At 47.6% G+C, this 24,123-nt stretch overlaps 1 protein-coding gene across 7 annotated transcripts; it reads right to left on the reverse strand.

The window, feature by feature from the left end:
- Positions 1-226: 226 nt before the first annotated feature.
- Positions 227-24,123, reverse strand: PGAP4 (post-GPI attachment to proteins GalNAc transferase 4). Of its 7 annotated transcripts, XM_045021361.1 has the most exons (3): positions 24,047-24,123; positions 18,872-19,195; positions 227-2,507 (listed from the first exon to the last, which is right to left on the reverse strand). In XM_045021361.1, the coding sequence occupies exon 3, from the start codon at positions 2,380-2,382 to the stop codon at positions 1,195-1,197; it is 1,188 nt and encodes a 395-aa protein (XP_044877296.1). In that variant the 5' UTR covers positions 2,383-2,507; positions 18,872-19,195; positions 24,047-24,123; the 3' UTR covers positions 227-1,194. The 7 variants fall into 7 exon arrangements, with proteins under 7 accessions (XP_044877296.1, XP_044877298.1, XP_044877295.1 ...); XM_045021363.1 differs by lacking the exon at positions 18,872-19,195 and having other exon boundaries at positions 24,047-24,112; XM_045021360.1 differs by lacking the exon at positions 24,047-24,123 and having other exon boundaries at positions 18,872-19,227.

The raw sequence follows: 24,123 nt of genomic DNA on the forward strand, positions 1-24,123 counted from the left end.
CTACAGCTATACAGACATAAGGGTTTTCCAGCTGTGTCTATTGATAAGTGAGTTCTTGCCAGACAGGATGCTATCGAACTAAATTTCCTTTTACATCTTCTAGGCTCTTTCCTTTCTCTGGAGGTGATAGATCGGATCACCTTCCTAACAGCCCCAGACTGCCTTATTTCAATGTGACTAAACAGGGCCTCACACTGTCACAGTAAGAGAAGGCCCTTACACAGACAGACAGTGATTTTTGATTCTTTCTTTTATATCTCCATAACTAGCTAAGTGATAAGAATACACCTAAATTCTTAAAGTATAGGCCTTTGCAGACAGGCCTGAATATCTGTATCCTAACAACATGGACTCTGTGTTTCAGATCCTCTGCTCCAAGGTGAAAGGAGAGCTTTGGGGGAAAGAGGCGTGTAACCCACAAAGGAGAAGACCCGGAGGTGCTGAAGCAGCATGAAACGTGTTCCCAGAATCATGTGCAGAATGTGGGGTAAGGGGCTCATTATATGCATCACGCCTCTTGTAAAGGTCTCTTCATGTTTTTATTTGAGGATAAAATAGATCATCGGGGTAATATATGGAGAAGTTTGGGGGAAACAAGGGCTATTCTCCAGCTCCATACTTCCTCCTAGGTCAGCTTGTGCCTGATGCACTCACCCTGGCTGGCATTTCCAGTATCTTGAGACTGAGAGATATGTGACCACAGGAGTGGCATTGACTAATGTGGAGGGAATTGAGACAGGGCCACTGTAGGTAAGGAAGGACAAGTGCGGGGGCGGGCGCGCATGGGGCTAAAAAGACAAAGGAGATCTCAAACATCAGCGGACTGTCTTGGGTCTGTGATACCAGAGACTGGTTTGTTGGACAGTGCTGTAGGAGGCACATGCAAATGGCCTGTGTGTGTGCGTGTGTGCGCGCGTATTGGGGTCTCCCCCCAAAAATGACTAAGGATAGTAGCAAACCTTCCCCTTCCCTGAAATACTCCACCCTCCTTTCACTTCTTCAATATAAAATAAATAATGTAGCTATAGGTTTCCGTAAACTTTTTTTTAAAGTTCCTTTCCCTCCACAAGGTGGCGTTGGTAGTTCTGAGCACAGTTGCAACTGGCATGACCTCTGGAGTCACACCTGATATGTCTGTCCAAGGACAAGGCTCCCTTGGCTCCCAGTTTTTCCATAAAGGCATTTCTCGGTGGGTCACAGTAGTTTAGGGATGTTATTTGGCCTGAGGCTGGAAAACATCCCCACGTGCCTGACCAGATTGGGCTCCACCACGTAGGCCCTCTCATCCTTGGTGCGCAACAGGGAGTAGAGTGCAGTGTCCTTGGCAAAGCCCGGACGGCAGTGCAGCTCCTGAAGGTAACCTAAGACACGGCGGGCGGAAGAGGCGGAGAACACCATGGCGGGCATGCAGCACTCGGTGACTGGCACCACGTTGTAGAGCACAGGGGCCAGCCGGCGCAGCTCCAGCAGGTAGTGGCGACCCACCAGCTCTGCTAGTGCCATGCTGTACAAGGCAAAGAACAGGACAATGGGCCAGGTAAGGCTTGGGCGGCCAGACACCCAGGAGTATGCAAAGCTCAGCAGGGGGCCCAGAAACATGCCCAGGCCGAGCCACTCCAGGATCCTCATGGGCTCTGGGTTAATATAGCGCTGAAGCCGCTCGGGATGGTACAACTTCAGGTAGAGGGCATCTTTGAGGTGTGGCTTTGAGAGCCGTTCCAACAGCAGGTGCTGCAGGAGGGGAAATATCTCCTCTTCGGGAACAGCATCGTCTTCCACCAGAAGGATGTACTCTGGATTGTAGGCCAACAGCGACTGCTCCATGCAGAATGCATAGTCCCGCTTCTCTTTCTCAAACTGGTTCACTGCGGCATCGGGGTCCTCCCAGTTTTTGTAGCGGCTGACCATGGCAAAGAAGTTACCCAACAGCCTGGCATCCTGGTGGTTGCCCGGGTCCTGCTCCACGTTACAGATAAAGACCTGGTAGCTCTGGCAGCGAGGGCCACACTGCTGGAGGAGGCGGTGGAAGCGGGAAGCTACCTGCAGGACGTAGTGGAACTCATTCCGCCTCTGCACGGTGACGATGGTGATGAGCAGCCATGGTCTGAGGGTCTTGTCACCTGAGATCTCCGAGGAGTTAGGAGTCCGCAGGTCCTCAAAGTAACGGAGGGCAGTCTGGCCATCCTCCTGGTTCTGCTTCAGGAACTCCTCGCTCATGGGGTTCAAATGCCAGCGGCGTATGTAAAAATAGGAGTGGAGGAGCCGGTGGCAAATCAAGGGAGCCAACACGCCGAATGTCACCACAGTTAAGGTAAGGAACTGAATAATGGGACTGGAAAAACGGCACCACTTCCCATAGAGCCGCAGTCCTCGGAAGAGCATGGCTGCTGGATACAGGGTGTGGCCCCCCTGTGCTCATGCCCCAGTTCATTCACTCCTCTGCTTCTGTTTGGAGTCGCAAGCCATCAGTGGTGCAACATAAGTGAGGCCCAACCAATGCAGCCAACCTACAGGGAAAGAAGGAAACATTTAAAAATATGCACAAATCAACCAGTATCAAAGGAAGAATTTCCAGGCCTAACAATCTGGTGAGAGCAAAAATCTGTGACGAGCTTGTGGGGAAATTAATGCCATGCCACTGAAGCAGCAGTGGGAAAAGGTCCCTGGGCATCATGCTCAATGGGTCCCATACTGGGACAGCATAAGAAATAATAGGGTGACTTACGAAGGAGCCCAGGGGTCCATCCTGAGTCGCTGAGCTCATTGGGGCTACTACATCACACGCCATGGCTAGAGAGTCCCATGAGACTGCTGGGGATTCTGATCTTGTTAGTAACATTATTATTATGGAAGCACGTAGAGGCCCCAACTGAGATTGGGACCCTACTGTATTGGGTGCTCTACATATACCTGTGTCTGCCTCAAAGAGCTTGCAATCTAAGTAGACAACTCAGTCTCAGTGGAAGAATGCATTATTAACCCTATTGTCTAGATGAGGAACTGAGGCACAGAGAAATTACATGACTTGGTCAAGGTCACAGGGTGAGTGTGTGGCAGAGCCAAGATCTAAACCCAAATCTCCAGAGTCCCAGCCCAGTGCGGTAACCAGGAGACCATACTTCCGGTCCAGATAGAAACATGTACTTCTCTTCTGTAGGTCGTGATTTCACAAGTACGTATGCCTGTTTTATTCTTTGCTTCTCTGGGGTGCTGTGAGGCTCAGTGCATTGTGGAGTCTGATGGCAGTAAAGGAATGTCTGAACCAGGCTCAGGCACATAACCATGAATCTCCCCCTCCTTCTATTAAATAATGCAATTACGATCCCCTACTCTCAGGTTGCTCCCTCTTTCTGGACCACTTTAAAGAGGCAGATCAAGCCTCTCAAGCTATGTCTACACTGCAGACCTTATAGCGGCACAGTTGTACACCGCTGCAGCTGCGCCACTGTACGGTGTCCCGTGGAGCTGCTCTACATTGGCGGGAGAGAGCTCTCCCATTGGCATAATTAAACCACCCCAATGAGTGGCAGCAGCTATGTCAGTAGGGGAGCATCTCCCGCCAATACAGTGCTGTGCACACCGGCACTTTTGTTGGCAAAACTTACGTCGGTCAGGGGGAAAAAGTTTTACCGACAAAAGTGCTATTATAGATGAAGACTCAGGAGCAACTGGATGTATCTTCTGATTGAACAGTTAACTCAGATTTAGAATTAAGAGTTTGCATTAAGCATCTGAAATCAAAGCTGAACCAACCAACCCCCTCTAACTCCCTAAAAATTAGTATGTCCATCTACTCTGCCCCCCTCTTCTGGGCTGCCACTAGCCCACTATTAACTGTCTCAATGCACCTAGTTTACACAAAGTTAGTGTAACCTTTGGGTGGGCTATAGTTCACTTCATTGCCCTTCTCCAGTGCCTAAAAAAACCCAACTCCCATAGAAAAGTAGCTGGAGACCCAGAGATCAGGCTCTAAGGATTTTCAGCAAGGATTGCACAGGGTCAACCTCCCCACGTTCAACTCCCAAAAGGAACTAAAGAAATGAATTTAATTAAATACATTTGTCCAATCTTATGGTAAAGAAACAAATAATCTAATGTTTACAGCATAACATGCCTATTTTATCATTCACAGACATTACTTTCAGTTATATATAAACATAAATAAAGAAAACAAATTAAAATCTGACCAGTTCAGTCCCCACAGAAACACAGTGAGAAGAAACTGAAAGTTCCCCAAAGCTTAGGTTTTGTTCACCTAAGTCTCAGTTAGAGTCTTTGATCACCAAACCTATCAATCTGCTGAGTCTAAAACAACATCTTCCCTCCCCTGGCTTGTAGGCACCTTCCGCTGGTATCCAGGCAGATGCTTCCACTGCTGAAATCACTGCTAGCCGGTCAGCTGACTGATTAACCAACCATTCAGTGACCGGTATAGATTTAAACAAAACCCTGTTACAAGAACATACAAAACTGAGACTAGCAAAATAGAAATGACTCTTTCCCCATTGCTACGTTTAAAGAAAAGTTGCTGAATCGCACTAGTTGAGACAATTTAACTAGAACAGTTGGGCCCAAATCAAAACCACAAAGCCTACAATTAAAATAGAGGTGGTTGTTTTTCCCTCCCAATGCCCCCTGGCTATAATTAGCATTGCCCGGCTTCCCCGTTGGAGGGTAACAATATCACTAACCTGCTGCAAAGTGCTCCAGAGTTAGGGACACCAGCCTGCTCCTGGCTCAGCTTCTCCCAACTCACACAATCTGACCCCTGCAACAGGGAACCTATTGGAGCAGACCCAACACTACCCTCCACACTCAATTCCTGAAGCTTCTGGATGTGGAGTGCTTAATCTGCCTAGCAACAGTGACCCAGGCACAATTCACTCCTACCTCCCCACAGTGGGTCTCTTAAAGAGAGATCTCCCTATTAGGCACATGGGTTACATTAGCACATATAGCTGCTCAGTGCGTAGCAGTAATTTTCCTTTCTAATTGTCCTTTTGACACGTCTTTATACTTTCCTTCTCTGTCCTTTAACTGGCTTTCCTTCTCTGATACTCTTCTCTTTGACTCTGCCTTTTTCCTGCTTCCTGTTAGCCTAATTCTCTGTACCACAGCTCTCTTTTCCAGTTCAGGACTTCCTGCTGGGGCTGCTGCACTGTTTGCTATCTTCTCCTCTCACCAATTGTTAAATCTCAGTTAACCTCCCAGGTCTAACTTCTGTTACTCACATTCTTGCCATGTGATGTAACTAACGTTCTGCTTGAGGCTTGATGCTGGGGGCCCTTTTGCACCCTTCTGTTAATTAGTGTTGTTCCCTCATTTGTTCAGGCCCTGCTGTGAGATGCTACAGGAGCATTGGTTTCATGGTCATCTAGCTCCCCATCACAGACAGGCTATGGTACCAGTTTCCATACACACTGATCTTCCTTTTTCCTCCTGGGGATGGGCACCAGAATCTTGGAGGCTGAATGACTTTGCCCAGGAAGCAGCAGTGCCCTGTGAGCAGCAGAAGGTGCTAGCTGAACTTTGATGCGTAGTTTTGGAGGAGACAGGGCTTGGTAGCACTTGCCCATCCCAGAAGAAAGTGGGGTTAGAGGTGAGGATGCTGGCTGCCAGAAAGTCTGACAGGGATCGGTCAGTCACTATAGGGATGGGCCAGTTGTTACTGAGCACACAACGGGCCTAATTCTGGGACCACGTTGTGACTCCAGCCAGCGTGATGGGATTTGCAGTGCTTACTGTGAAGATGGTTACTTCCGGCAGCATGAACAGCACTTTACCATCCTTAGATGAAAGGCCTTATATTGGTATAAGTGCAAACTATGATGGATTTATCCCACCTCTGTTTGTTTTCTCTGGCTGTGTTTCACACCATGCTCCCTCTCGCTGTAGGATAGTCAAGAACTCCTGGCTAGACAATGACATTACAGTGCTATGTCACTCCATAACTCGTGACAGTGCATAGACCGGGAGGTGGACCTGCAGGGACTCTGGCTGATTTCTTCATTGGCGGTTCTTCCCTTCTCTGATAACCGGGTATTGTTTTATGTATAACCTATTGTGCTGAATGTATGAGCTTTGCAAGGGTATTAGAGCAGAGAGTTGTACTGCTGTTCTGCATAGGGGCCCAGGGTCCTCAGGGCATGAGGACCTGAAAGCCCAAGGACCCTAGGGACTTGAGATCCACTTCTGAAGCTATCTTGGGCTAATTTGGTGAATGTACTTCCCCTGCTCCTCAGTTTGTCAGGCACAGCGGTGAAGGGAGCACTTGCATGTGTAGGGATATTAAAGAAGGTTTATATTGAACATGGTTTATATGAAAAATGAACATGGTTTATATGAAAAATGATTTATTGTTAGAAATAATTTATTGTTAATTGATACTTTATAACTTAAGGTTTATGTTAGAAGTAAATTTGTGATTCCCAGCATTTAGCCTCTAACCTGCAAGCCACCAGCTGTGTCTGTGTAAAGCCTGCTCAAAGAGATACTTGGTATAAAACTTGTTAAGCTCAAAGAAATACTTTGTATAAAACTTGCTAAACATTAATTAACTCTAAGTAAGTCAAAACAGTAGCTGTTATAGTGTATAGATAGAGACCCCCACCCTCTGTAAGTTTTCATCTCACTTTATCTTTGCTTGTTAAAAGACAGGGAGTCTCACATAAATTGGTAACACCCCAAAAAGTAAAGAGACAGTGAAATAGATGTGATTAAGATAAAGAATGTATGTGACTGAATGGTTAGGGAGTCACCAGCCTGAAGAATTCAGTGTCAGCTGAAGAAGGTGTCAAGTGGGATCAATCAGATGACCCCCCGGAGGGCAAACTGGAATCCACCCACCACACCTCAAAGGAAGGAAAAACAAAACATCTAATAACATGGAGCCAGCCATCTGCTGATTGATTTAGCAACAGCAGAATGAAGCAACTCCTATGAACTAACATAGGGAAAAATCCCTATAAAACTGGACTCTAAAGAATAAGGACTTTGAGTCTATGGTTCTGATACCAACCTCCAGGAGCATCAGATGCATCTGACACAGACTCGGCTCCATTCTCATGACCAAGGTACCTGGCCAGTAACTTGGCATGAGCAACATCTAGGCTGGTAACTATAACATCTATACAGAACCTGAATGAGTGATTGTGTGAATGAATATGTGTGTGTGTGTATAAGGAATAAGTAGTGATAGAAATAAGTAGAAAAACATTGTCTTTTGTTTTGTTATGGTATTTACAATAAATGTGGCATCTTTGCCTTATCCCTCTTAATAAGATCCTGCTGGTTTTTATTATATTGGTATAACATTTTGGTGGAGAATGCGGAAGGGGGATTATGGTATTTTTGCCTCACTTATTGTAAACCAATCTGTGTGCACACAACTGGCTCTACAGAGCACGGTTCTATTCTTGGTTAACCAAAACTGCTGGCCCCCGTGTGGGTAGCAGGAAAATAAAGAGCTCATAAGATTGTTAACAAAACCTGCTGGCCCCCGGGTGGGTAGTAGGAAAAGAAAATATTGTTAACAAAAACTGCTGGCCCCCGGGTGGGTAGTAGGAAAAGTAAAATTGTTAACAAAAACTGCTGGCCCCCGTGTGGGTAGTAGGAAAATTGTTAACTAAATCTGTTGGCCTCCGTGAAGGTAGCAGAAAAAGAAATATACATATATATATATCAGGAGCAACAAGAGGGTCCCAGGGACCAGACAGTGCTGCTCGCTGAACAAAATTTAAAATGTTTAAGAAAAGGCAAGGGAAAACAGTCCCAGAGGAAGAAATGAAGTCAAAAGTAGCTTCTACCTCACCTTTTATTAAAGAGATAACGCCTTTTCAGAAAATTCTCCAAAGATATGGGCACAGTCCTTGGACTGAACAAGCCCTTGCAGAAGTCTGCACCATTTTGAACCTAGAGGATAGATTGGCCCAATATATCCTTATATGCAAACCCCTAAATGCAGTAAAAAGAGATGCTACAGGGATCTGGCTGCTGTGGAAGGCTTGTAATGACAGCTACCTCCACCTAGCAGCCTGTAAAGAGGAGAAAATACCTCTAAAAGAAAAACTATCCCAATTGAAAAAAGGGGTAGAAAATTGGAAAGTAATGGCTCATTGGGAAAAAGAGGCTTGGGACCCCCAAAAAACATGGGAAGAAAATATGTAAAACAACCATTGTAAGCTGCTCTTTTAGGAATTAGGGGCTATAGTGCTTAATATTTATCAGTTTGGGTTTTTTTTGTTGTGGTTGGTTGTTGTTCACAACTGTTGGGAAAATGTAAAAACAAAAAAAAAACTGCATCAAGATTTTCAAGCCTCTGCTGCAAAAGCAGAGAAATAAAAATGTATGTAGTACTCAAACCCAGTTAGATGCCCTTAAGGTTGGGTACAGAGAGTTAAAACAGCACTCTCAAATCCTACAACAGCAGTAACATCAGAAGAAGGAACATTTGAGACCCCAGAAGGGGCAGGTTTTTGGGACCCCTCTGGAGAGTGGGAAGGGGAATATTTGGGTAGATTCCTCCTCCCAGGGGCAGAATGCCATTGCAACAGTTGCAACAGTAACAACAGTGCTTGCTTCTGCCTCAGACCTCCAGGCCATGGCAAAGTGGCTGGGGATTTTAAAATAATTTGTTTTTTTTACACCACATAATTAGCATTTGTGCAGCCCCAAGTACCAAACACACTGTGGCAGAGACTAAGCAGGGTCTGCCATGTGGAAGCACTGTGCTAATTTATTTTTAAGCTTTTATCTTTCAGGCTCTAAAACCAAAACATCAGGAAAGCTGGTACCAGCTGAAGAGTTATAAAATACCATGGTTATAGTGTCGCGACAAAGTCTGTGTTCAGTGTTCTGTGTTGCATGTTCTCTGTTGCATGTTCTGTGTCTGTCTCTAGTGGTGTCCTGTGCTAGCATTGGGTCCAAAAAAAAAAAAAATACTACACTAGACAGAGCAAATGTCTTTTCCTCTCTACTTCCCCTATGTCCATCCAACTTATCAGTCACCACTTGTGTCCAAAAGACTTTGGTCCCCAGTGCATCAGGTTTATTTTTTGTTAGGTTTTCCACACTTTTCTCTATACACTCTGGTTCTACTTCCCCAAGTCCTAAAGGGTAGTTCTTGGGTCCCCATAACCTGTAAGACCTTGGCCCATAATTGCAGGGCCCCATCTTTCAGGTCCCCAAAAACCTCTTAAGTACAACTGTTAAAAATAGGGAATTCTGCAACATTTTAGCAAATAAATGTTAGCTTAAGTCCAAATCAGCTTAACCTTGCATGACAACTGTGGTCCTCCAACAAAATCTTATTTGTTGTGTGTGCTTAAGGAGGTCCTGACCTCAGTAACTTTTATTGTTTGATGGCTATTGCAGCATCAAACTTGGGCCTCATCTTATGTGTCAATGTACCCAATTATTGTAATGCTTATGGTTTTATTGTATTCCCAATTATAATAACTATAATTGTTTGGATTTGTGTTTAGGTTATATCTGGTGTTTAGTCAATTGTAATGGTTTTAGTTATATTCACCTGGTTATAATTGTTTGGTTTGTTTACAACAGATCACCTGTGCCCTACCATGACAACAACTACTGTAATAATCATAGATCAAGGGGCAGAGTGTTATCAGCCCCCCCCCCCAGTAAATAAATGTAAATGCAATGTCAAATTACAACCTACCACTGGTATGATATATTCTCTGAATGGTCCCCAACCACTACTGGCATCTTATCAGTAATGCTACATCCCTTGATAGTTGTCTTAGTATTAAATTGTATTTGTATTATTGAAATGTTTAGCATGTGCTTTTGGATAAAAACAATGTACAATAGATTGAAATCACAAACCCATGTTGCCTCACAGTACCTTCTTTTAAACAGGTTACATAGAAAGTGACACTAACGAGTATATGTATATCGTAGTGTCAAAAGGGGGATTATGTAGGGATATTAAAGAAGGTTTATATTGAACATGGTTTATATGAAAAATGAACATGGTTTATATGAAAAATGATTTATTGTTAGAAATAATTTATTGTTAATTGATACTTTATAACTTAAGGTTTATGTTAGAAGTAAATTTGTGATTCCCAGCATTTAGCCTCTAACCTGCAAGCCACCAGCTGTGTCTGTGTAAAGCCTGCTCAAAGAGATACTTGGTATAAAACTTGTTAAGCTCAAAGAAATACTTTGTATAAAACTTGTTAAACATTAATTAACTCTAAGTAAGTCAAAACAGTAGCTGTTATAGTGTATAGATAGAGACCCCCACCCTCTGTAAGTTTTCATCTCACTTTATCTTTGCTTGTTAAAAGACAGGGAGTCTCACATAAATTGGTAACACCCCAAAAAGTAAAGAGACAGTGAAATAGATGTGATTAAGATAAAGAATGTATGTGACTGAATGGTTAGGGAGTCACCAGCCTGAAGAATTCAGTGTCGGCTGAAGAAGGTGTCAAGTGGGATCAATCAGATGACCCCCCGGAGGGCAAACTGGAATCCACCCACCACACCTCAAAGGAAGGAAAAACAAAACATCTAATAACATGGAGCCAGCCATCTGCTGATTGATTTAGCAACAGCAGAATGAAGCAACTCCTATGAACTAACATAGGGAAAAATCCCTATAAAACTGGACTCTAAAGAATAAGGACTTTGAGTCTATGGTTCTGATACCAACCTCCAGGAGCATCAGATGCATCTGACACAGACTCGGCTCCATCCTCATGACCAAGGTACCTGGCCAGTAACTTGGCATGAGCAACATCTAGGCTGGTAACTATAACATCTATACAGAACCTGAATGAATGATTGTGTGAATGAATATGTGTGTGTGTGTATAAGGAATAAGTAGTGATAGAAATAAGTAGAAAAACATTGTCTTTTGTTTTGTTATGGTATTTACAATAAATGTGGCATCTTTGCCTTATCCCTCTTAATAAGATCCTGCTGGTTTTTATTATATTGGTACAACACATGAAGGGCCGGATGCTGCAAAGCCTCACTCGCACAAGTACATGGGTGTGGGCCCATTGATATCAGCAGGGCTGCTTGTGTCTGCAAGGCCCTGCAGGATCAGGTCCCGCGTCTGTGGGTGGGGCGCACAGTCAATGGTGGCATTAACATTCTCAGAGTAGAAGAAGGAAATCAGGCTCCCTCCACCGAACAAACTGGAAGCCAGCGCTGGAGGAGCTGTGGGCCCGCAGCAAGCTGTTCTGGCTCTGTAGTTTTCAGGAACACATACTTGGGTGCTAGGTAATCCCTGTCTGAGCAGGTCCCTGCCCCCAAAGATGATCATTATCTGAGGGTGGCCTGTCTGAGGCAGGAAAGAGCAGGAAGCGGATGCCACCTGTTCTTCACCCACCTTTCAGGAAAGGCATCTTTGAACTATTTGGGAGAGAGAGGAATGCAGGACTGGCTGCCAGCTCATCAGATGCTTGGATGGAACACAGTTTGGTGAATCAGAGGTACCCTGAGACCTGTGCCCTGGCATAGGGTCTCGCTGTCTTGGATCCTTGCTATACACACACAGCCATTCATCGGGGTACCATCCCCAGATCGAAGTCACCGCAGAGATGCTTGCAATTCCCTGTCTTTCTCCTGGCCTGGAAAGTTGTGTTGTGGCTCCATCTACTGACTTCCTGTTCACATAGCAGGAGTAGAAGGGACACCGAGACATAAACAGGTGAAGAAGGAGGGGAAGCACCACAACTTGTGGGACTGGAGCACAGCCAGATGGGAGCAGAGAGGCGGTTTCCTGGGTATGTAGAGAGATGGGGGTGGGGGGACTGAAGTCACAGGGGCCAAGAGAACTAGACCGGCCCCATCATCTCTAGAATGGCCTGCCAAAGGTTAGCAGGCCCTTTAAGGAAAGTCAGCCTCCGCCTTACCTGTTACTTAGCAGTTACCCCCCAGCAGATCCTGATCTGGTGGCTTAATTACCAGTAATGTCCCCAGCTGGGAAAGGGTCAGGGAGGACTACATAGAAAGAGGCCATGAAAGAGGAAGACAGAAATAGGCCATTGCAGAGCCAAAGAAGTGGTCAACTGGGGTGCTAGAAATGAAGGACATTCCCCCCCCCCACCAGCCAGGGGGCGCTACAATGGTGAGTGGAACCGCTTAAATGGACAGTTCCCAAAGTTCAGGGTTGTTGGAGTCCGCACTTTTTAGAGGCTGGTTCTGGTCCCACTCTCAGGCATGAACCCAGATGTAGACTCTCATTTCAGGCTCGTCTCTACTTATTAGAATGCTTCATATTTTGGCATTACCCCCATTTTTCAGATGTGTTATCAATGTTCTCACTGAAATACTGTTTTTACAGTTCTCTATGTAATCTCTCTTGAGATTTTAGAGATATTTGTGGTGGACTTTAAATGCATTTTCAGTAAAATATTTATCCAGGGCATGACTGGATTTTGTAATTTTTTTTAAACCCTCCCCCAGGTACAATGGCTGTATGTACAAGGACTCCACATCCTTCCAGAGATGTGGCACTGCGTACAAATCAAATCCCCTTCCTGTATTTATCGTATCCCCATTTACTCTGAACTACATTGTGCCACTCAGGCACAGCCTGAAGTCAGGGGGGAGTAAAGCATCCATACTGCCCCTGTGGTAGCTCAGAGACACCCTGCCTAGCAGGACTGCGGTTGTGCTGGGGGGTGGAGGAAGGAAGACATATGTAACACCCCTCTTCAGGGTGCAGCATATTCTCCTCAGTGTTGATGTGGAGGGGTGGACAGCCATGGTTCTGCCGCCTCCACGCCTGCTCCGTGGGGAGCCCAGATATGGTCACCACAACAGAGGGATTCCTTACTTCCCACTACGTGCTCATGTAAAACAAGGCCACAATCTAGTCCTTTACCATTAAATGGCACCTTGGGTAATCCCACTCTGCCACCCTAAAATGTGTTCATTGGAAAAGCTATTCTTCCATTCCCCTCCTACCATAACAAAACCTGTTCTCCAAAGTCACTGCTTTAGAGTTTCACCTGAAAGTGACCACACTTCCTGATGAGCTCTCTTTGTGAACCATATTGTTACTCCTTTTTGACCCAAGCAGCTAGCCAAAGTTTGGGGCCCTGGGCACGTTCCAGGTAGGAGTAGAAATTGGTGACAGACTGGTATTTCTCTGATGCAGTTTGCTTATTTACACAGAATGTACAGAGTCCTGTGTCTCTGAACACAGTAGGAATCAAATAGTAAGAAACAACTTCTTTTGATAACAGAACCAAGAATAATCTTCTCCGCCTGTGCTCCTGACCCAAAAACCTATCCTCATGCTTCTTCCAGGGTCAGACACTGTGCTATCAGCTGCTCCTTCTGCCGGTCTCTCCTAGTTTATTTTCTGTTCTGCCTACACGCATGCCCACATGCAAACCGCCCCAAAACAATATTCAGCAAAAGCTCCTGAGCAGGTTCACATATAGTAAAAAACTCAGAGTTACGCATACCTTGGGAATGGAGGTTGTTTGTAACTCTGAACAAAACATTATGGTTGTTCTTTCAAAAGTTTACAACTGAACATTGTCTTAATACAGCTTTGAAACTTTACTATGCAGAAGAAAACCATCTTAATTTAAATGGAGCAAGCACAGAAAGTTTCCTTACCTTGTCAAATCTTTTTTTTTTAAACTCCCCCCCTTTTTATTTAATAGTTTACATTTAACACAGTACTGTACTGTACTTGGGTTTTTTTGTGTTGTTTTTTGTGGGTTGTTTGTTTTGGTTTTTGTCATTGCTACTGTCCAAATGAGGTATGTGGCTGACTGGTCACTTTGTAACTCTGGTGTTCATAACTCTGAGGTTCTACTGTACTCCTTTTGTCTTAGGTGAGTGCTTTTCCTTACTGTTATGTTAACTGAAGGCTATGTTCACACCTATCAAACTTAGTGAGGTTTTAACTCTACTTAAACAAGGTTTCACCCAGCTCATAATATGCAGACCCTCAGGATAAAAGGTGTGATGGAAATATCAGCTGTTGGGATTACAGAGGTGTGTAGCAATGTGTGGTTGTCTCATGGGAAAGTCTGACTTGTGCCCTGCTCCTGCAATTACACCCATGTGAGCAGAATCTTGCATCTCCACCAAGCCCCTGGGCATCACAGGAGTTTCAAGGTCCACCTACATGGGATTCAATTGCAGGCTCAGGGCCTAGCAGCCCTAACTACTAACCCACTTTGCTAGAGACAGACGAGTTCTGGCTGTGGGGTGATGTTTTTAGTGTGGCGATTTAAGCAGAACTCAGGTAGTTAAAACCCATTGAAATATACAGAACTTTTAGAGGTAAACAGTTGCAGCTACACCTGCAAAGTCCCTGCTGGCAGACCAGCTTAAACCCATAAGAAAAATAGAGAGTTCCCTTTGTTCTCTCTCCCACTTCATGTACCACTTTACACCATCAGCTAGCTCAGAGGTGAGCAAACTACGGCCCGCAGCCCACATCCGGCCCGCGGGACCCTCCTGCCCGGCCCCTGAGCTCCTGGCCCAGGAGGCTACCCCCTGCTGTTCCCCCTCCCACAAAGCCTCCGCTCGCCCCACCACCAGCGCAATGCTCTGAGCTGTGGGCTGCGAGCTTTTGCCAGGCAGCGCAGCCGCAGAGCCACGGCCTGACCCAGTGCTCTGTGCTGCGCAATGGTGTGGTGGCTGGGTCCAGCTGGGCGGCGCGGCTGCCTGTCCTGGTGCTCCAGGCAGGGCAGTAAGGGAGCAGGGGAGTTTGGGGGGAGAGTTAGGGGGAGGGAGGTGGATAGGGGTCGGGGCAGTCAGAGGGCAGGGAACGGGGGTGTTGAATGGGGGCAGGAGTGGGGGGGGGGAGTCAGGAAGGAGAGAGGGGTTAGATGGGGCGGCAGGGGGCAGTCAGGGGCAGGAGTTCCGGGGGCGGTCAGGGGACAGGGAGAAGGGGTGGTTGGATGGGGCAGGGGTCCCCAGGGGGTAGTCAGGAAGGAGGGGGGGTTGGATGGGGTGGTGGGAGGTCCAGGGGCTGTCAGGAGACAGGGAACAGGGGGGGTTGGATGGGGCAGGAGTCCTGGGGGGGCGGCCATCAGGGGCGAGAAGCAGGAGGGGTCGAATAGGGGGCAGGACCGGGCCACGCCTGGCTGTTTGAGGAGGCACAGCCTCCCCTAACCAGCCCTCCAGACAATTTTGGAAATGGGATGCGGCCCTAGGCCAAAAAGTTTGCTCACCCCTGAGCTAGGGGTTTCAAGTTCTGCTGGATCCTTGGGTCTCAAGCATTGCTAGAGACAAGATACTGGACTATGAGGACTACTGGTCTGACCTAGTATAGCAATTCCCACCCTAAATTCCGATAGGCTTGAGATTAGTCAGGAGAGATCATTTTCGGGCCAGACTTTCTGAAGAGCTCAGCACCCAATTGCTCCCACTGAGAGTAATGGTATCTGTTGGGTGCTATGCACTCATGAAAAATCTGGCCATTTAATTTAGATGCCTAAGTGACAACTAAGCTGTTATAACAAATTAGGCCTTCACTGCAAAACTCTATTTACAAATACAAGAACTAAAATATCTCTGAGGCAGCAGCACTCTATCTTAGCTAGAGACTGGTCAGTTAAATGTGGCCTGTGAATGACTGCTATCAGCTGTCACCCTGCTCTCTGTTCCTCACCATCCACTTCAACCACGCTTGAAAATGGTTGTCATGCTGATGTAGACAAACCTAAAGCATGACTGACCCCTGCTAGAGTTAGCGATTGGCCAGGCTGGCTTATAGCAGGTGTTGAACTTGTTTGGCTTGGTCTGCAACAGTGGGACAGTAATTTTCCACACCAGTCAGAAAGGGCCGTGCTTTGTCCAAGCTGGCTTTGTTTCTTAGCCTAGACAAGTGCATGGAGATTGATGGAGAAGAATTAAACCTTGTTTACCTCTATTTGAACAGGCTTACTGAAAGAGAGTACCGAAAAAGGAAGATGAAACCAGAGTCAAGCTGTTAAATAAGTGAGAGTAAATGGGTGTGGTAGCCAGAGGTTACCCTTACAATTTTCCCTGAGTAAACTATGCCATCCCAGGAGCAGCCCAACCACCGAATTATGACTCAGTTATAGTTCCTTCCCCGTTGCTGCCTTTGCTTCAGGGGTGAAGTTAATCTGCTTTGCTGTTGGCCAAAAAGCTCCTCAATACTGGCTTAGCTCTGCTGATTAGCACATTGGAGGCAGTGGGGCTCTGACTCTCCATCCCAAAGGGCTGGTGCTCCAGCTCTCAGTGCCCCATAATGTCCCACTTCAGTTGGTGTAAACGCACCTGGTGAGGATGCATACTGCCAGCAGAAGGAGCATAGTGTGGACACGAAGAACCGATTTAATTACTGCGGTGTCTGTAGGTCGACCTACCTTAAGTCGACTTAATTTTGTAGTGTAGACATGTCCTGAATAAAAAGAATACAAGGACTTTTCATTAGAGAGGGCCTGGGAACTTCCCCAAGTCTGGAACATGGAGGTTGATATGGGCTCATCTCTACTTTTAATATAAATACAGATGCACCTTTTATTCTCAAATCACATATGGATGCCCTCCTATCATTTGCTCTGCACTACAGGAATTTCAGACCTACAGGTGGCTTCCTCTCCCTGGTGTTATCATCGTCGTTTGTATGATGTAGCAACTAGAGGCCCTGACTGAGATCGGAGCCCCCTTGTATTAGGCACTGTTCGTAAATATAGGAAGAGACAAGCCCTGCCCTGAAGAGCTTCCTGCCTAAATAGACAAAACCTGACAGACAAAAGGTAGGAGGGGAATCAGAAGGGTGTAGAGGGGAAGTGACTTGTCCAGGATCACACAAGGTGAAGAGCTGTTCCTACCTCCCTACATCCTGGGCATTTAACACTCAATACTAGCAAAACCTCTGCATTAGCCACATGCATGGCAGTACAACTCCCCATTCCCCTGCCTTGAGTGGTTGGGCTGGGGGGCAAAACAGTAGAATGGGGTCATCACGGCACCACTCAGGAAATGCTGCACCCAGGGGTGAAAGTAAGCTAAAGGACTTACTGGTACGCCAGAGTCCTGAGCAGGGGCGTGGCCTCGACCAGAAGAGGCGGGGCCTTTAAATCAAGATTTAAAGGCCCCGGGGCTCCGGCTGTGGCTGGGAGCCCTGGGGCCTTTAAATCATCCCCAGAGCTACCAGCTGCAGAGGCTGCTGGGAGCCCCAGGGCCCAGAGTTGATTTAAAGGGACTGGAGCTCTGGCCGCCACTACAGCGGCAGGGAGCCCCAGGCCCTTTAAATCGCTGCCCGAGCCCCGCTGCTGGAGTCCTGGGGTAGTCCAGAGCTCCAGCGGTGATTTAAAGGGTCTGGGGCTTTGGCCTCTGCAGGGAGCCCCAGGCCCTTTAAATCGCCAGCCTGGGGAACTTTACTGGCTTACTTTCACCTCTGGCTGCACCTTTATTGCCTCTCAGTTATCTAAAAACAGCCTCAGGCACACACTTCCTTGTGATCAAAGGCCATTGCTGATAAGTCTGAAAGCTTCCAGTCAGGACAGATCAGCAGCACAGAACAAATGTAGCAGGTGTGAACCAGAGGATCCAGATTCCAGCCAGTGTTCAGAGGCAAACATTAGCCACCTATTTTGAATGAGACAGTTGAAAATCTTAAGCAGCATTAGGTCATTTTCTTTGTACTCAACTCAGAAGGATTCAGAGCTCTGTGGGCAGCCTTTCCCTGAGTATAAAACAAACCATGTGCCACCCCCGCCACCCTGCAAGAAGTGACAGCAAACATGATGCTACTGGCTCTGGAGCAGAGCGCTGATCCATGTAGGCCCATCCCTACAGCTAGTAAGGGAGGGTGAATGGGAAAAATAGAGCAGCTGGAAAATACATTGTGGACACACATATTTTACACATTTGAGAGGCAACAAAGCAGCAGGCTTTGACTAATGGTAAAGTGGACCAGCTTGTTCCCCTGTTCTCCCAGCAAATGCTAGTTGAGGTGTTGAACTACTGTGCATTTATGGCAGTTCAGAAGTTGTGCATGAAGCCATCTTCCCAGTGACTTTAGAGAGAGCCCTCACCAATAGTTCCGCTTACAGATATTCCCCCCACCCTCCTCCCCACACACACTGTTACTAAGAATATACCCTATGTTTTACCATACAATCACTGTGGTTGCAAACTTCCTAATGCAACCGTTTTTAAACATCTCATACTTCAGCCCTTGTTTTTCCCAGTGCTTCCTTCTCCTTCTGGAGTGTTGCCAGGTAGCATGATGTGACCCTTAAAGCACTGATCGCTTGGGATTAATGGCAGCTCCCTTGGTGATGATGGTCAAAGAGGAGGGAGTGTCAGCCCTTCCCCGCCTCGCGCCACAGATGTTATTTAGATGCCAACAGGCAGAAAGCCCCTTGCAGGGATGTTGTACTAGGAAATCCGGGCTACGTTCACTCAGACTGATTTAAGGAATCGTTTTGGGAAGCTGTCACTTGTTCCTTACACTAGATCTTCATTACATTTTCATCCAGAAAGCTTGTTCTCCCATGCCCTGACCACTATCCATTTACACCACTCCTGGCCACCAACCTGCTAGCAAGCACAAACCATCCATCTTGTCCCTGCAGGGGCTTCCACAGCTCCTCTTCCCCTGCCCTAGTGATCAGGACGCACTGCAGTTCATTCCCAGAACGACAGTCCCTCTCTCTATATATATCTTAATTCAAGGAAAACAGCTTTTTGCAACCATTAAGTTTCTGCCTCCCCCTTTCCCCCAACCCTCCGCACAATCTCCCCCACAGGAGCCGTACAGCGGGCAGGAGCAAAATAGAATGTTTTCAGACTAGGCAGTGTGCCTTTCATCTGAGAAATCAATGGTCCTTTGAGATCATTAAGCCTCCTGGCACCCCTGTATAAAAACAACAAAAATCAAACTCACCATAGCAGCAAAAGCCATAACGGAAAAATAGCACAGAAGCTGGGCTGGAAAATACAGGAAGAAGGAATTATCCGTTTTCCCATCTGGATTCTTGCCCAGCACGTAGAGAAGGAAAGAGCTAGTAATCCTGAAAACCTGAGCCGCTGGCTTTATGTAAATCCTGGGTGTCTCCGCTTTCCTGTCCAATGTTCCCTAGCAGCACAGGATTCCACCCTCCACGCTTCTTGCCTCTGCTATCCATTTTATCTTGTTGCTCACTTCTCGCCTGCAGTTTCCCTCCTCCTTCTCTCTCTCAGGCCAGGAGGGTGGGATTAAACAAGGCACCTAAAACCAAACATGACCACACGAGACAGAGAGAGAGGGGGGCAGAGAGAGAGACCAAAAACGAGAGAAAAAATAACTAAGACAAATATCAACAAAGCCAAGGACTGAGCTCCTGTTGCAGCTAGACTCACTGGATTTCTGCTATGGTCCATTAACATTCCAGTAGGACTAATGAAATGTTAACCCCTTCACTGTTGGAGACAGCTGCAATTCCCTGTTCTGGCTGGTAATCCAGTCAGATTACCCCCTCCTTGCCCTTTGCCTACTCTGGACAGGATTTCAAGTACACTGATCATTCCCTGGCTGTTTAAAAGCTCCTTCCTCCACCTGATCCTTTATGACATAACCCTGTTGCTCTTCTGTCATGCACCAGGTTACCACTATATTCTCCAGAATAAATGTCTTTCTTGATTTATGCAGTGTTGTTGTAGCTGTGTCGGTCCGAGGATATTAGAGAGACTGTGTGGGTGAGGTAAAATCTTATTGGACCAACTTCTGTTGGTGAGAGAGACAAGAATTAGGCCTTGTCTACACTATAGCATTTTATTGATGTAAATTATGCCAATGTACAGTTGTAATTAAACCACTGGGGTGTGTGTGTTCTGTGTGTGTGTGTGGGGGGTGTATGGGAGAGAGAGAACCAGTGTATGTGCTGGGGGGGAGAGTGAGTGTAGTGTAGGCAAGGACTTAGAGCAGTGGCTTTCAAACCATGGGTCACAATCCAGAACTGGGGACTTAAAAATCCTGTTGGCAATGCTGCCCGGCTAAGGCAGAATAGGGCCTGGCCGAATTCGGGGCACAGCGCGGTCTGTGGTACCAGGATAGGCAAGAAGCCTGCCTCTGCACCCCGGCTGCGTTGCTGAGCGGGAGATGCCAGAGGTAAGCCCACGCCCCAACCCTCTGCCCCAGCCCTGAGCCCCCCCAAACCTGGAGCCCCTTCCTGCACCCCAAACCACTCATCCTCAGCCCCACCTCAGAGCCTGCACCCCCAGCGCAGAGTCCTGGACCCCCTCCTGCACCCCAACCCCCTGCCCCAGCCCAGAGCCCCCTCCCACACCCAGAACCCCTTATTCCTGGCCCCACCCCTGAGCCTGCACCCCAGCACAGAGCTCTGACCCCCTTCCCACACCCCAAACCCCTTATCCCTGGCCCCACTCCAGAGCCTGCAACCCCAGCCCAGAACCCTGACCCCCTTCCCACACCCCAAACCCCTTATCCCCGGCCCCACTCCAGAGCCTGCAACCCCAGCCCAGAACCCTGACCCCCTCCCACACCCCAACACCCTGCCCCAGCCCAGAGCCCCCTCCCACACCCCAAACCCCTCATTCCTGGCCCCACCCCTGAGCCTGCATAAGAACATAAGAACATAAGAAAGGCCGTACCGGGTCAGACCAAAGGTCCATCTAGCCCAGTATCTGTCTACCGACAGTGGCCAATGCCAGGTGCCCCTGAGGGAGTGAACCTAAAAGGCAACGATCAAGTGATCTCTCTCCTGCCATCCATCTCCATCCTCTGACGAACAGAGGCTAGGGACACCATTCTTACCCATCTTGGCTAATAGCCATTTATGGACTTAGCCACCATGAATTTATCCAGTCCCCTTTTAAACATTGTTATAGTCCTAGCCTTCACAACCTCCTCAGGTAAGGAGATCCACAAGTTGACTGTGCGCTGCGTGAAGAAGAACTTCCTTTTATTTGTTTTAAACCTGCTGCCTATTAATTTCATTTGGTGACCCCTAGTTCTTGTATTATGGGAATAAGTAAATAACTTTTCCTTATCCACTTTCTCAACATCACTCATGATTTTATATACCTCTATCATGTCCCCCCTTAGTCTTCTCTTTTCCAAACTGAAGAGTCCTAGCCTCTTTAATCTTTCCTCATATGGGACCCTCTCTAAACCCCTAATCATTTTAGTTGCTCTTTTCTGAACCTTTTCTAGTGCTAGAATATCTTTTTTGAGGTGAGGAGACCACATCTGTACACAGTATTCGAGATGTGGGCGTACCATGGATTTATATAAGGGCAATAATATATTCTCAGTCTTATTCTCTATCCCCTTTTTAATGATTCCTAACATCCTGTTTGCTTTTTTGACCGCCTCTGCACACTGCGTGGACATCTTCAGAGAACTATCCACGATAACTCCAAGATCTTTTTCCTGACTCGTTGTAGCTAAATTAGCCCCCATCATGTTGTATGTATAGTTGGGGTTATTTTTTCCAATGTGCATTACTTTACATTTATCCACATTAAATTTCATTTGCCATTTTGTTGCCCAATCACTTAGTTTTGTGAGATCTTTTTGAAGTTCTTCACAATCTGCTTTGGTCTTAACTATCTTGAGTAGTTTAGTATCATCTGCAAACTTTGCCACCTCACTGTTTACCCCTTTCTCCAGATCATTTATGAATAAATTGAATAGGATTGGTCCTAGGACTGACCCTTGGGGAACACCACTAGTTACCCCTCTCCATTCTGAGAATTTACCATTAATTCCTACCCTTTGTTCCCTGTCCATTAACCAGTTCTCAATCCATGAAAGGACCTTTCCTTTTATCCCATGACAGCTTAATTTACGTAAGAGCCTTTGGTGAGGGACCTTGTCAAAGGCTTTCTGGAAATCTAAGTACACTATATCCACCGGATCCCCCTTGTCCACATGTTTGTTGACCCCTTCAAAGAACTCTAATAGATTAGTAAGACACGATTTCCCTTTACAGAAACCATGTTGACTATTGCTCAAGAGTTTATGTTTTTCTCTGTGTCTGACAATTTTATTCTTTACTATTGTTTCAACTAATTTGCCCGGTACCGACGTTAGACTTACCGGTCTGTAATTGCCGGGATCACCCCTAGAGCCCTTTTTAAATATTGGCGTTACATTAGCTAACTTCCAGTCATTGGGTACCGAAGCCGATTTAAAGGACAGGTTACAAACCTTAGTTAATAGTTCCGCAACTTCACATTTGAGTTCTTTCAGAACTCTTGGGTGAATGCCATCTGGTCCCGGTGACTTGTTAATGTTGAGTTTATCAATTAATTCCAAAACCTCCTCTAGTGACACTTCAATCTGTGACAGTTCCTCAGATTTGTCACCTACAAAAGCCAGCTCAGGTTTGGGAATCTCCCTAACATCCTCAGCCGTGAAGACTGAAGCAAAGAATCCATTTAGTTTCTCCGCAATGACTTTATCATCTTTAAGCGCTCCTTTTGAATTTTGATCATCAAGGGGCCCCACTGGTTGTTTAGCAGGCTTCCTGCTTCTGATGTACTTAAAAAACATTTTGTTATTACCTTTGGAGTTTTTGGCTAGCCGTTCTTCAAACTCCTCTTTGGCTTTTCTTATTACACTCTTGCACTTAAGTTGGCAGTGTTTGTGCTCCTTTCTATTTGCCTCACTAGGATTTGACTTCCACTTTTTAAAGGAAGTCTTTTTATCTTGTGCACCCCCAGCACAGAGCCCTGACCCCCTTCCCGCACCCCAAACGCCTTATCCTCAGCTCCGCTGGGTCGTGGGCATCAACAATTTTCTTCAACTGAGTCACCAGAAAAAAAGCTTGAAAACCATTGCCTTAGAGTTTACACAGCACTTTTCTTCAGGTCCGGGAAATGTGCACAGAGCCAGGAGCGGCAGGTTTGTATAATTTCTGGTGGTGCCCAGAATCGGTCTAAGTCGTGCCCCTCCCCCCCAGGGGTCAGGAAGGAAGTTTGGGTATGGTAGGGGGGAGGGGTTGGGCTCTGGGTTGGGGCAGGGGGTTGAGGTGTGGGAGGTGGTTGAGGTCTGGGCTGGGGCAGGCAGTTGGGGTGCAGGGGATGGGCTCTGGGAGGGAGTTGGGGTGCAGGATCTGGCCTGGGGCAGGGGTTGGGATGCGGGAGGGAGTCTGGGGGGCAGGATCTGGGCGGGAGTTTGGGTGTGGGGTCTGGGCTGGGGTTTGGGGTGCTGGAGGGAGCTCAAGGCTGGTGTACAGAGGGGTGAGGGCTCTGGCTGGGGACATGGGTTCTGGAGTGGGGAGGGGCTGGGGATGAGGAGTTTGGGGTGCCGGCAGGCTGCCCCTGGCTGAGGCCAGAGAGGAGGACTCCCCCCAGCCCCCCATCACTGGTAGCAGCAAGCTCTGGGGGAGGGACCCCCCTCTTCCCCCCAGGGCCGGTGCAACCATTAATGCGACCTAGGCGGTCACCTAGGGCGCTAGGATTTGAGGGGCGGCATTTTCTTCAGCAGCAACCGTGGCGGACGGATTTTCAGCCGCCCCGGTCACTACCAGCATTTAGGCGGAGGGAGCTGGGGCAGGGGAGCATGGGAAGGGCCGCCTGCAGCAAGTAAGGGGGAGGGGTGTGACACGCAGGGGAACTTCCTTCCCCAGCTCACCCCTGCCCTGCCTCCTCCCCGAGCGCACCGTGGCCGCTTCACTTCTCCTGCCTCACAGGCTTGCGGCGCCTAAGCTGATTGGGGGGTGGGGAGCTGCTGCAGGGGGAGGTGCCTCAGGGCGGAGGGGGGGAGCTGCCGCGGGGGGGGGGCCTCAGGGACGGGGGAGGGCGCAAGGTGGAAGTTTCGCCTAGGGCGTGAAACATCCTTGCACCGGCCGTGCTTCCCGCCCCCAGCAGCACACTCACCCTGCACCACTGGTACTGCATGTGCTCCTAGGGCTCCTCTCAGGTCCAGGAAGCCCCCTCACTTCCCCGTGGTGGGTGTGGGGAGGAGGGGGGCAGCTGCCATCCTGTATGACCTCCTCCCCTGCTGCTACCCCTCACCGTAGCCTCACTGGGGGTGGGAGTGGGGCTGCCCCTTGCCCAGCATGGGGCAGGAGCAGTGGCTGGGGGCAGGCAGATCACGGGGTCAGACACTCACCAAAGCCCCAGCAGCTACTCAGGCGAGTGAGGTCCAGACGTCTCCCGACTAGAAATCCGAGTGTCACCTCCCGGTAG

Source organism: Mauremys mutica, chromosome 6 (genome assembly GCF_020497125.1).
Source record: "Mauremys mutica isolate MM-2020 ecotype Southern chromosome 6, ASM2049712v1, whole genome shotgun sequence".
NCBI classification, from domain to species: domain Eukaryota; kingdom Metazoa; phylum Chordata; order Testudines; family Geoemydidae; genus Mauremys; species Mauremys mutica.